General features: G+C 33.9%; 2 protein-coding genes across 2 annotated transcripts in view; one reads left to right on the top strand and one right to left on the bottom strand.

The window, feature by feature from the left end:
* On the top strand, window positions 1–2,160 carry LOC112569946 (28S ribosomal protein S12, mitochondrial-like). Its single transcript, XM_025248061.1, is given in 4 exon segments — window positions 1–142; window positions 936–1,051; window positions 1,285–1,617; window positions 1,620–2,160. Coding segments are annotated over 3 exon segments (507 nt in total). The 5' UTR covers window positions 1–142; window positions 936–945; the 3' UTR covers window positions 1,688–2,160.
* The window catches only part of LOC112569948 (protein Smaug homolog 1-like), a 26,531-nt gene continuing 14,383 nt past the window's right edge, over window positions 1,926–14,073 (bottom strand). The window contains 3 exon segments of the mRNA XM_025248064.1: window positions 1,926–12,661; window positions 12,875–13,028; window positions 13,968–14,072. Of these exon segments, the coding sequence (XP_025103849.1) occupies window positions 12,633–12,661; window positions 12,875–13,028; window positions 13,968–14,072 (288 nt within the window). The 3' untranslated portion in view covers window positions 1,926–12,632.

Genomic DNA, 14,073 nt, shown 5'->3' with positions numbered 1-14,073 from the left:
AGATTGCTCCCCCCTTAATGCTTTCGGAACGACAACTCGGTTCTTTTTCAAAGGCATATGACCACCCTTGTGTCCTCCAAGGCTCTTGTTAATCTGGGAAATTCAGTGAGATTTTGCGATATCGTTTGATGTGCTAGACCTAGTAAGTCAGTCCACGCTTTTACTTTATTAGATTATTACATAAATGACGCATTTAAATATTTGTAAGGCAGCTTTAGCTGATTGTTAGGCGACAGAATACCTAGTACGCTTCAAAACAGCAGTGATAAGAAATTCATACATTAGACCTTAATTACTAGTGAGTATTAGTCAGAACCAACGAATTCTCGAACTGGTAAAAAGTGTATGCAAAATAAACCGTAGGTGGAAAAAAACCAAGTCAAAAATATGAGTGTACATTCATCTCATTCGTGCACTTTCAAACGTTAGATAGCCGTTCAATAACAAAATCCTGTTGACAGCACCTAAAAGGAATTCAGTTTCTAATCCAGAAGAAATCTAAATTGGTTGTGTCATTGTCTGTGCTATGTTACTAGAATGTGCACTTGAGCCCACTATCTTTTCAAACATTGTGTTTGGAGTACTTCGTATAGCATTGTGCATCATGGTTTTTTTTTTCTCTCCTTCTGAAACAGTAGATTATACAGCTCCGATCAGTACACGCAACATTAAGAGACATGTCATTTTGAGACCACTGCAACACAGTGCATTTATTTTATTGCAGTGCACTTTAGAAATTCGGGTTAGTGTGGAAGTATAGTAACTTGTTCATAGATAAAATTGCATACAGTTTTCCATTAGTGAAAGAAAATGTAGGTGTGCATTGAAAAACACGAAAATTATGTAGAAAATTTTTCATGAGAAAAATTAATGAAAAGATGTGCCATGTCATATTCCACACTTCATTTGTTTTATTTTACACTTATTTTGTTCAGCTGGAAGATTATGCTCATGCCACAGATGTTTGGGGCAGGACAGTGGATATCCTGTGCATACAGACAACTGTCCAGATTTCTACATGTTTCACACATAGGGCAGAAGTTTTACAATGGTATGTTAACTCTGTACACACTGTAATTATAAATTGTAAAGAATGCTTAGGGACTAGCTTATGGGATTAATGCATTGAACTAAGATTTATGAAATTTTAAAATTTACATTTTATTTTGTTAGTGCAGCCTATTTGGCTGTGCTTCTACGCAGTATAAATGTTCAGTTAAACTGAAACCAATTGCAGGAATCGCTGCACTGAAATGTACTAAAAAATTGTGTTTTTTGTGGCAGGCATGCCATATCATTATCCTCAGAATGAGGCTAGCACTGGAATCTCTGTCTGGGTCACATCCATTGTAACTCGCACAATGGCTTCCTTGAATCAGATGCATCGCAAAGGTCCTCCTAAACCCAAGCCAAAAAAACGGACACCCATGGATGGGCGACCACAACTAAAGGGAGTTGTACTGAAAACTCTTATCAAAAAGCCAAAAAAGCCCAACTCTGCAAACAGAAAGTGTGTGCGCTTGCGACTGAGTACTGGTAAGGAAGTGACAGCTTATATACCTGGTGAAGGTCATAATTTGCAGGAACACAGCATTGTGTTGGTCCGAGGGGGAGAGTTCCAGATTTGCCAGGTGTCAAGCTTAAATGTATCCGAGGCAAATATGATTTAGCCCATGTCAAGAAATAAATGTGCTCAATAGCAGTGTGCAGCTGTCACTTATGATTTATAATGATTGAAAAAGCAAAGTACTCAGAAATGAACAATGCAGATTTTAAAATATTTAGTTTTCAACAAAGGGTGTCATTACATTGTGGAAGATTTGGTCATGTTCTTATCATTGGCTGCAGTTTGCTAACACTATGGCTCAGTCGGCTCCTATCCAAGCTTCTCATCTTAGCAAACAGAACACAAGCAAACACCGTTATCACCGACCTGAAATATTTATTTTCAAGAATTTTAATTTCCCACAAAATGTTTGACATATTGGCAGACTTATGCAACAGCAGAAAAACAGTACCACTGGGGAAAAAAAAATCAAACTATTTCAATAAGCTTGGAGGATGTCATTCTCACAACCACTGAGAAGGAGTTCTATCCACTCTACATTTCAACACAGTTTGATTGTGCATGATTAGTGTATTAAAACATTTCACAACTACCCTGCAGAATAAGGCTTTTTCTATTGATATGCATTTTGTCTGGATTTTTACTGACAAAAGTTTAAGATGGACATGCCAGGAAGAATAGGAAAAGACCAAAGATAAACAGATCTAATGAGAACATTGTCTACTGAGTTATACAGTGGTTTCAGTTTACCCAAAGCTATTAGTAGAATAAAGTCTTTGGAATTTGAATATTTATGATTTTCCTGTTTAAAGAACACATGTCTGCAAGTCCTTGCTACTGATGAAACAGAATAGTCCTGATAAAATAAAGACTACTTAAAATTGATATTTATTTCTCAATGTTTTATTAACAACATATTTCATAACCCTGGTCTTAAACTTTCATTTTAGCTTAGATATCAGTGCTGAAATAGCTGTTCCCTTACAATCCATCTTGTTCATTGTTAAATAAGCAAAAGTAACTATCATTTATGCAGTGATCTACTGCAAATATAACTGTTGAACACAGTCTTATTAATTCTCTTTACAGTCTGGTTAATAGGGTAGTTGAAAAGAAATGCAAAGCGTAAATGTCAGTGATATGATTTTGTTAAAGCTAATAATGGCAACTTTTGAAATTTCAAGAGAACAGTAAACTTTAACAGTCACTTAAAATCATGTGTCCAACACCTAACACTTCAACTTGAACAAACTGTCAACTGTCAAGCACCGTAACAAAATTACTCCCTATGATGTGAAAATGTTTATGAAGCCAAAAAAAAAAAAATAAAGGGTAATCTATGACAATAACTGTCTTCAACATAATAGTCAAAAATCTTTCATCAAAGCCAGTTACCTAGCAAGTAACAGGAGATACCATTCTGTCATAGTTATTCTGTCTGGTGGGATCATACTGACCAGCCCTGTCAAAAAAATATCTGGTGGGACAGTAATAAACCATATAGCGGAACTTAGTTCCCAGGTCTTCCTAATCTTCATTCTTTGTTACGGTATTATTATGGATAATTTGCAAATGTTAAGTGCCAGTTTATGTGCTGTTATTATGACTACTGTGCAGTCCTTACAGAACCTGCAAGTCAATTCCTACAAGTCTTTACTGGCAATTTAAACTATCAAAACTAAAAACATAAAATATACATGCTTTAATTACTATGGCTGATGGAGAGGAAAAGATGTTTCTTAAGAGATGCTTGTGATAAATAATTCTTGTCTTATCTTACAGGGGAAGGAAGATAATATTAACTGTGTTTAGCTTAAATGTGGTCTTGAAAAATGTTGCTAACAAGTGATGTATCTCTTGTTGTATCTACTCCTTCCATGACCCCTTTACCGCCAGCTAAAAATTCACACCAGCAATGATCTAAAAAGCTGATGCTCTTCCTGAAAACATCCATTTCATATTGTTCCTTAAAATTTATGGGCATTCTCTGGTGTTGCAAGGTTCAAATATTATAATGGAACTCCAAGGCCTGAAGCCTTTCTCAAGATACCTCTACATCAAAAATAATTTAAATCAGTATCTGCTAGGCTGCTACTTTGTTGAACTTTTGCAACAGTTTTGCAAATACAAATTCCTTACAGATCTTTATGGCGAGCACAAATAAACCAACTCTTTATTTGAAGTATGCCATCAGGAAGTTAATAACTCACTCACAAAAGCTTAAAGCAAACTGCCGCACCAAACATTACCAGATTAAGCTGCTTTAAATTTTTGTTCCCAAATATGTGTATATCCTGAATGATATTAAACTTAACAGTTCTTTTTGCTACATAAATTGCACCTAACATCTCTTCCCAACCCTTTTCTTCACCATCCAAGTCTAACGAACATTAAAACTATATTTTAAACACTGTAAATGTCAAGCATGTGGCCATGAATTACACTTCTATGCTTGTAAGAACAAAATAAAGAGCCACGATGCATGCATCATGTACTGACTTTTAAAATGACCTTTAAGACATGGTTTCTACAGTACCGAGGTCCTGCAAAAGTCTAGGGTGGAATAAGATATTTAAGGAGAATGAACTCTATAGCAATCCTATTTTAATTACTGTCTCTAGCTGTTAAAACAACATCTAGGTGAAAATCTTTTCACTATAGGGCCTTACCTTATTGATTTTCTTTGCATAAAATGTTTCTCCATTCCTATTTCAAATGTTCAGAATGGCCAACTGATAATGTGCATGTAAAACATTTTCAACATCACTCCATTCTGGAGATGAAACAACAATCTAAACTGAAAGATTTTAACAGAGACTGTCTACCTGGACAGATTTTCACTTGGTGAAAAAAAATTTATTTTGCCTTCCTGGACAACTAAATAAAACAGAACATGGTTCTTGTCTTCCTGGACACCATAAAAACAAAATCACAAATTCTCTTCTTTTGATAACGAGAAACTAAAATCACATTTGTACTCTTTCCATGATCAGAACTTAAACACTCCCACCTTGGAAATCAAAAAGGAAGCACTCTATCTACCTGAAGTGCAACTGAAACGTGTAGCTGTCTTCCTGGACATTACACATTTATTTCTCTTTAAAAGAAAAAGCAACCCAGCAACTGTTAAATGCTGCATAACAGTATACTCCAAAATAGAACTAATATTAATTAAAACAAACATTTAAACTACAAGTTTTAAACTTTCAAAATAAAACTGGCAATAAAAACAAACTGCATGTGTGCATGACCAAAACGGGTCTTACGTGTACACAGTCAAGAATTGCTCCTTGGTGATTCTCTTGTAATTTTGAAAACCTGTAAAAAGCCTTCACTGTATCTATGTCTTTTGTCCACAGTGCTTAAGCTACATTTGGAAATCCTTGACATCATTATTTAAGCAAATCATATAAAATTCTCTTAAAACCTACCTAGATCTGCACATCTAATTGTGGGAAGTGCCAAAGAAAGTGTATCAAGCCAGTTTCATGATACTTAACCTAGTTACAGCTTTCTTCCAATATGTAACACAGTATTCTGATCAACTAAAAACAAAAATGATCTAATAGATTGTTAGAAATGCTGCCACAACATTACTGAATGAGGTAATAGTATGATAGCTTTTAATGAACAGTTTTCTGCCTACTGCCAACTTAATACTTCTTGCTATATGCATTTCTTAGCTTTAACCAAATTTAACCATGTTCAAATCAGAATATGAATGCTAGTTGTTTCTAATGAAGCATTCCACAGCAATTCCACAGGAAGGGAAGAACCTACAAAGACAGATAGAGGAGAGGGGGGGATGGCAGAGTACTAAAAATCAACTTATGCAACCTAAAAATTAATTCTAAATGGCCACTAAAACTGAGCAAAATAACCCACATAAATATCTGTGTCTTTCATAATGGCACAGTTTTCTACTTACAATACAAAAACTTCAATACAAACCATGAAAAAGCATCACTAGAGAAATGCAAACATAGAAAAATTTTCAGACTTAATAATTGAACATGCTTCCCCCACCCATCATGAAAACAGTACTGGTCAATCACATCAATAAGAAAACAGTTACTTATTCAACATTCTCCTCATATGTACTTGATTTAAAGCATCATACAAGCAATGTTGAAATTTTGTTATACTTTAAAATCTGTCATATTTGAATTTTAAATGAGAGACCAGGCCAGGGCCTCATTGATATGACTAAAAACATTTTAAATTATTGGATTAAACTCTTAGGCTCTAATGCTACTTTCAGTCCTCTTTCGTGTAACTTATCCAGAATAATTACTGTTGCACCAGAGCATATGAACTGCTCCAACTTTAAATAATCAAAACAAATATGAATATTCAATGAAACTGCTTTGCAGATATTTTCAAAAAGAAAGATTTCATGTTTTTGTCTATTTTCGTGGAATATTTTCTCCTACACAATTCCACAAAGATATTTTTTTCTATAAGCTGGGGATTTGTAGTGTCACTTTAGTTTTAAAAAGTATGGAATATTCTGGATGATGTTTATGCATTATACTCCTTTAAAAACACTTGTTTGAAATTCTGTTGATACTGTAGCTCTTATATTTTGGTAAAGACTGAAGTTGACGCATGGTTTATTTAAGGAGCATCACTTGTTTTTGAGAACTGTCACAGAAGATTGAATGCTTGTGACCTAATTAAAAACTAGCTACAAAGCATTTTGACACTAGGTAAAATAGCAGTCAACATACTCTAGATGTAACTTCTTCCACTGAAAGAGTGACATCATTCATTCCAAGTTCCCTACTTCTACAGCTGCACAGAGAGGAGGCAATAGGCACACCCCAATTTTAGATGGACAAAGTGTGTAATAACCCCAATAAAGCAAAAAACAAAAATGAAATAACACCACGGGTGCTTGACTGTGTGACAGAAAACAATAGCACAACCAGAGATTCTTAAAATTTGACAACAGTTTTAAACAACAAAATAGTCCTGCTCACATGCTGCTTTTGTTGCAGGCTAGCCATGTAGTGTAATTGTAACTTCTGTAATCTTTTAAACAACACCTGAACATTAGTAACGGACATCAGCAGCAAAGGCACCTATTAACATCTACTGTGATTTTATAAATATTGCAAAAAAAAAAAGTCTACTTGAAATAAGGGCATAGGAAAATTCCATTCATCAAGAATGAACATTCTATCCTTCAATTTTGCATCAGGGATTCTTTCAATGAATTTGGTGTTCTATGGATCTGTTTATCTGTTTCATCGTCAACAGAAATGGAATTATTAAGTTATATAGTTACTAGTTATATAACAGTTGTTGAAAGGACTAATTAAATAACCACAATCATTACAAGAAAATCTTCCCAATCCTACTTCCATGAAAATACACCACTGAGATGAATTCTGAACAAATACTTTAAAAATAACTCAAAAAGTGATGAGGCATACGTTGATACTCTAGGAAATCTTGTAAATTTAGATTTCTTATGTCATGATTTGCCCTAAATGTTTCAATGTTACACTTGTAGGACTAAGATGTCAAATCCTTATATGAAGAATCTATTTTCAGACTAACCACTCAGAAATTTGCATAATCACAGCAAATCCTGTAATACATTGTATTGTTTGACATGAAAATGTTCTTAGTTGGCAAAACTTAGCACTGAACCTGCAGTGCTGATTTTCTTGAAATACAGTGCATAGTGAACAGAAAAATATCAGTTACAAAAAGATATCTTACTGCAATGCAATGGATATAATTTGTTTGTTGTGGCAGTTAAGAGCAGATAAATCTATAGAAACCTTTGCCAAAATGAGCTCAAAACTTTCTTAAAATGAGACACAGTTCTGTGTCCTTTAAAAACATTCGACTTTTCTTACATGCATATACCATAGGATATATAAAGGGAAAAATGTGTTTAACATACTGTAAATGTCTTGAGACAAGGTTAAACCTTAGGAATTTACTTGCAATAAAGGAAATTCTGTAAAAATGAAAACTGAACTATGGGTATTAAAATAGCTTCATGCCATAGACTGACAATTCTGCTCTCCATTCATTCAAAATAACATCACTGATACTGATTGCCTGTAATATTCAAATATATACAGGATCAAAATTTGCACTGCTTTGAGGTTGAACTAAGTGTATGCATGTTAAAGGTATTATCTTTACCAAATATTTATGCTTTGCTGGCTATCAAACATATGTGTCCATCTAGGGAGGTTTAAATGCTACACAAGGCATATTCAGAATATTCAAAAACAATTATTTTAAGTATCATGTTTTAATCATAATCTTGTAAATGAGATTACTTAAATCCAGTTGACAACAGTGGGGAATTGATTTTTCCCATGTGAAATTCTTCAAATTTTCAGACATCTTTCTAAAACAAAAGGCATAAAGAATAACTTTTTTGTTAATACAGTTTTACTTTATATCAACTTCTGAACTATCAAAGGCACATTTTGGCAAAGGTTCATAAGATTTTACTCTATTAAGATACTAAGAAAGATTTTGTTTGTTTTGGATTCATAAGTTACCAACTGGTTGCTTTTTCTAAAGTATCTAGCATGAACAATTGGCAGGTGATGGCAATCCAAACATACAAATTTGCATAATGATTCTGAGATCAGATGCAGATAAAGCCATGACAGAACAGCCACTATGAACACAAACACCCCAAATAATAACCACTGTGGAAACAAGTACAAACAATTTGCAACTTTCTGTAATCATTCTGCAGCAAATGGCAAACAGTAAAACATTTTCCAACATGTTTTGCAAACAAAAAGTTTTCCTTTCTTTATACAGAGATAAAAAAGCTTTGAGAACTGGTTAGTGCAGTTCATTCACATGTGAATCACCATTTTTTGACATGAAGTGGGTATGAAAATAGACATTAATCATTCTGGTTTGACATTGAAAAACATACCAAAATACAAACAACTGATTCATGTCAAAAACATCTACGATTTCCATAAGGCACCAAACAGTTATGCAAAACAGCAAGGTTCACAGAGAAATGAATGCTGAATATTGCAGACGCATTCACCTGCACTACACATCTTTTCATCATGTAAAGGTTCCCGAGAGTCTCTTACTGTGTTACACCCTATCCCCCTCTTACTTCTGGTGCAGATATCAAATAACTGCAACAGGAAAATTCAAGTTGATGGAGCACAAGGGTACCAATTAAAAAAAAAAACAAACAAAAACTCAGACATTTAGACTAATGCACACCATTTCCATCTCTATCACAAGCCTGCTTCATCCCAGTGAGATTTTTATTTAAAAAAAACACATAAAAATATTTTCCTTCCTTTCGTAAGGCATTTAATTTGCTTTCAAAATTCACACACTGAATTTTGTCATTCACCTGATGACCATTACTATATGTGTGCACATGCATGCATATATGCATGTGTAAGCATAAATACACATGTGTTGTCAAGAAAATGCCCTATAAGCACATCCATTTTAATTTTAAAAAAATGCAGTGAAAAAATTTAAATCAGGCAGAATGAATTTTGTCAAACCAATCAGGCCAGCAAAATGGACTACAATGACAGTGACAACTGCTTAGAATTACCTGGAGGAAGAATTTCTACAAATGTTCAGCTATTTTGGGGGAAAAGTCATGCTTGAGATTAAAAGTTTTTAATCTCATTTTTTAAATAAAAAAAGTTTTACTTCTTAAATAATTTAAAATTAAAATCTCTTTTTCCTGTCCTGCATACCCTTACATGCAACCACTGTCAAAAGTTATTCACTGTCACTCTGTCATGTTGACTTAAAATAACAGTCATAATAAAAAAATTGTTTACTAAACATACAAGTTAGCAAGATTATGATTTTATGATAGCCTATGTTAATTAAGCATGTCACTCCATTCTGCAGAATCCTTACAAAATGTGCAGACACAGGCACACATTAGTTGGCGTTAGATGTTTTCATTTACAGATATCCAGCTATTCTAGGCACATATAAGCTCTACGAGTCCTAAGATGCTTTCATATGATTGCTTGTGGTTTATTTACACTTTACTTTTCATCCTCTGATACCCCTTTCCTCATTTCTTAACTGAAGGTACCCTTTCATTAATTCTTAACTGAAGGTATTGTATGAGACATCAACCAAAAGAGTCATGACATTATAAATCAAGGAAATTAACAAAATATTTTGCTTTAAAAATTTGAGCCAATCACATTACATGACTGACCTGTTCTGGAGATAACCAAGCTGAAGTCTGAAAGAATTTGCTGGTCTCTTTCTGTGGTGGAACTACAATCTTCAAAGAGCAGGACAAAGTTAAATGGACTGAAAACGAAATCTCCATTCCATGCTGCACTTAAGCAAGCAGGCAGAAGCTTGGGGAAAATGTATTTACTGTTAAAGGTATACAAACGTCTAAAGCTGCAAATCACTAGGTTGAGCTCAGCACAAAATACTGTTTCCCAAAATCTAAGTTCTTTTGCCTACAAATATTGCTATGGAGAAAAAGAGATATGTCTAATTAATATATGGTCCCAATTATCCCATTGGCTGTAACCTTGACTGTTACTGATGTCTTTTGTGTATGGTGGTGTTTGTCAACTTCAGAATGGAGGCAGGATGTTCACTCAGATTTTAGAAAATCTGTCATACTAAGCTATCAGAACTACTGAACTCAGGAAGACCTTTAAGAAGAGGACAGAGTGCAAAAGACCTCACAATATCAACTCTCTTGTAGCTGTTCTTCAGCAAAAAGAGAAACTAAGAGGTCTGTATACTACTTCAAACTACAGGAAAAACTGTACAGATGGTAAAGGATCAACATTAAAGTAAAGCACAGAACTATCAGTGTTTAATAAATGATTTTTCTAATAATTTTAAAAAAGCACAATCAACGTGAGAACTTTAACTAACAACACTTTCTATTAATTTAAAAACAACAATCAGACCTAAATCGATGCATCCAAAATTAAAACCTTGGTACCAGTCCTCAAATAAATGTTAGAACACTTCCGCATCAAAGGACATTATATTAAAAATGTACAACCCCCTTCCTCCCATCAAGAATTTTAAAAATATATAGTTTGCTACTTCACAGAAGTAGCATAGATCTGTTCACATTTTCCCCTCTCTGCAACTCAATAACATTTGTCTGTGCACAAATCTACGATGACCACATGACCATTATTTCTTGACCACCAGATCACTCAATGTTTAGACAACCAAGGATAAAAAAAAGTTCTGACTACTGTTGCATTCTTGATCACATTTCTACTGTGTCCATTGATATTCCCATGGTTAATTCATTTTAAGCACTCTCAAATCTTTCACTCATACAATTTTTTAATAGGTTATCAATAAGCACATAAACTTTCCTGCTGGTATATATAAGCAGCCCCCATTTAAAAGAAAAAACTGTTTCCTGCCTCAGCAACTGTAATCTGGGTGTTTCACAAATATTTCTTTTGTGGGTTCTGACAATTTATGGCAGACATAAGCAACTCTCACAAAAAGTTGTTTCGTTCCTTAACTATTAATACCTAAATCCAATTGATGAGCCAGTGATTTGCTGTAGCAAACCACATTCTATGCCACTCCACATTGAAATACAAGCATGTCAGAAATTTTATAGTACGCGCCTATGAACAGCCACCACTAGCATGAAGCCAGCTTTGTTCATTTCTGCTAAAGATGTCATGCCATAATGTGCTCATAATCCATAATGAGGGAGTTTACAAAAAAGTAGAAAAGATAACTATAAAGAGTACAACCAAGCGACTGTTTGGAAGATAAGATAGAAATAATAAATCTTCAAAGAAAGGTGGGAAAGTACATCCTCTGCACTTTAGCAACAACTGTGCATAAAATTAAAATATAAGGGTGCAAATGAAAGTAGAATGCAAATCTTTCTGAATTGGAGCAAAATTGAATGTGTTTACAAAACTGAAAGAAACAATGGAAGTAATAAAACATCTTGAAAGAAATGAGAGGACATACATCCTGTTCATTCACTGTCAGTCAAAAAAAAAATTTTCTACAATTTTCAGCATGAGGATGTGAACGTAAAAAATACATATCTACAGCCAAATTAACACATTAACAAATCATAATATATAATTTTTTGTTAAGAAACTATTAACTGTAAGTTTAACTGTAGTTAAGTCCCTTTTAATGCTTTTTTTTAAACAAATGAAGATAAGCACGAAGGCCGCTCAATGAATGTCTCTATGCAGTAAACAATGTGGCAGTAAAAAATGTGTATATTCCTGCAGGCAGCTTCTGAAATTGGTGTTTTAGGCTGTTCACATGGTGCAAATGGATTGACAGTTTAACACCTCTTTTGTAAAAAGGTTCACTTTTTAGGGTCACTGGGGTAAGATTAACAAATATTTAGAAATGAATAAGTTTGTAAATTGAGGAAAGGGTGTACTTTATTTCTTAATCAATACCTGACTTTTCAGATATTATTTTTCACTAAGTTTTGAACATTTTCTTAATTTGTTTTTCAGCAAACAGAGGAAAACATCTGAGTTTGAGATCATCATTGAACTTTTTAGTAACAAAATCTTTAAAAAAAATTTAAGTGAAAACCCTTTAATTTTTTCTCAGCTAAAATATAAGAGTTGCTCTTGTACGTTTTTTTTTAATCCAAGAAAACAACAATTTTTTATCCCACAATGTTTCTCGCTTTAGTGGGATTTTATGGCTGACTACTTTCTGTAAAACTGTTTTGATTCCATAATCTAGTTTGAAGACAATGTCTATTTAAATATGTAAAAAAGAATTACCTTTCAACAGCACATAACAATGCTAAATAAATGTTGAGAAGATGGACTCAAATATTTGATCCCAAAATACTGTCGGCTGGTTTTGTGGACACAGCATGTATAAAAGAAACCTTCAAGACACATTCTCTAGCCTTTCAGATTTTGCGAAAATGCAAAGCATGTCAGAATCAGAAAAAGCAAAACATAGAGTGGAATATGTAAATGTGTGGTATTCTGTAAGGTGCTCGCTATAATCAAATCTTCCATCAAGACCTGATTATGGAGCCAAGAAACACATGGAATCAGCATGGAAATCAGAATGTTGATCCTTTGTCGCTGCCATCTGTAAAAAAAAAAATCACAATGATCCTAAGCTCCGAATACTTTATATACTTTCTTAATCTGAGTGTATGAAAACATCTCAACAAGCATTTTACAATGTCAGTGTCACAATTCAGCAGAAGAAGAGGGAGACAGATATAGAAAGAGAATCAAAACAAAAGATGGGTCAATAAATAAAAAGAAATTCAGTTGAAGTAAAATAAATTTAGCTCACCAAGGCTGCCAATAGCATGCTCAGTCATCCTTAAGCATAAAGAATCAAGGCTGGCATTTATTTCTGTGTCTGTGGCTGGCTCTGTGCCGGTACTTTGCATGGTCAGAGTAAGATGAGATGATCGCAATGGTGCAGACTGGGTTCTTGTTACTGGCTGTTTTGCCTGTCAAATATTTAATAACTTAGGTTTTTTTTGGGGGGAGAAGAATACATTTTCTATAATCTGTCACAGAAGATATGCAAGTTTGTCAAAAAATTTTATACCAAAAAGTTAATGAGTCATCAAGTTAATTTAATTGAAGTGCACACATAATGAAGAAAGGCAGTTCATCTATACCAACACTACATAAAACATATAACTGGCAAGCCAGCATTACAGAAGAAAAAGAGTGTTTTGAAATGCAAGCGGCATAAACTATTAAAGACATCAGTATCGAACTGCTGAAAGAATCCATATGACCAAAACTGTGAATAAAACAGACAATGAAGACATAGTAATTTGAAGGAAATTTCTGACATCTTTTCCTGTCCCCAGTCAACTCCATTTTTTTAAATTTTTAAGTTGTTTTTTGTTTATTTGTGGGGTGGGGGTGGGATATGGAGGAGCTGTAAACTTCTCGAGTTCTTGATTTTTCTCCTATCTTCAACTGTGTTCTAACCACCTTAGTCTTTATTTATCATCAGTCAAGTCTCTTTGGTATTTTTTTGTTGTTTTTTTTTACACAATTTAATCTTTCAGTAAAATTTCGAAGCCCTACCTAAAGCTTCCCTATGTGTTTAAAGTGAAAAAAAAATACTTTTTTCTGCATGAGGAAAACTGTATCCCTATGGAAAGTCTTTAACCCAAAGCACTTTGATAACCTGCACTCTTTCTTCAAAAGTCAGATAATTTTTGTCACAAGCACTCTTTTAAGAAGCAGTTTAACATATAATTTCTACAAAAAGTTTAATACAGCACAAATGATCATTTATTAGTCACACTAAGGAGGAAATTTATAAGACAAAATCTGTCAAAATGTTTTGGGTCTTATCAAAGAAAGGATTCATAGTATGGAAGGTTTCCACTGAGAAGGTACTACCACAATATAATCACAAGTCGTCTCACCTCTAAAAGCCCTGGCTTATTCAAAATTGATGTGTTTAGAGAACTATTGCGTTGCAGTGGTGTGTGGACAGCTGCAGATCCTAGAACTGAGCGC

Source organism: Pomacea canaliculata, linkage group LG8, assembly GCF_003073045.1.
Source record: "Pomacea canaliculata isolate SZHN2017 linkage group LG8, ASM307304v1, whole genome shotgun sequence".
Taxonomy (NCBI): Eukaryota; Metazoa; Mollusca; class Gastropoda; order Architaenioglossa; family Ampullariidae; genus Pomacea; species Pomacea canaliculata.
This window is presented reverse-complemented; position numbering and strand designations above follow the sequence as displayed.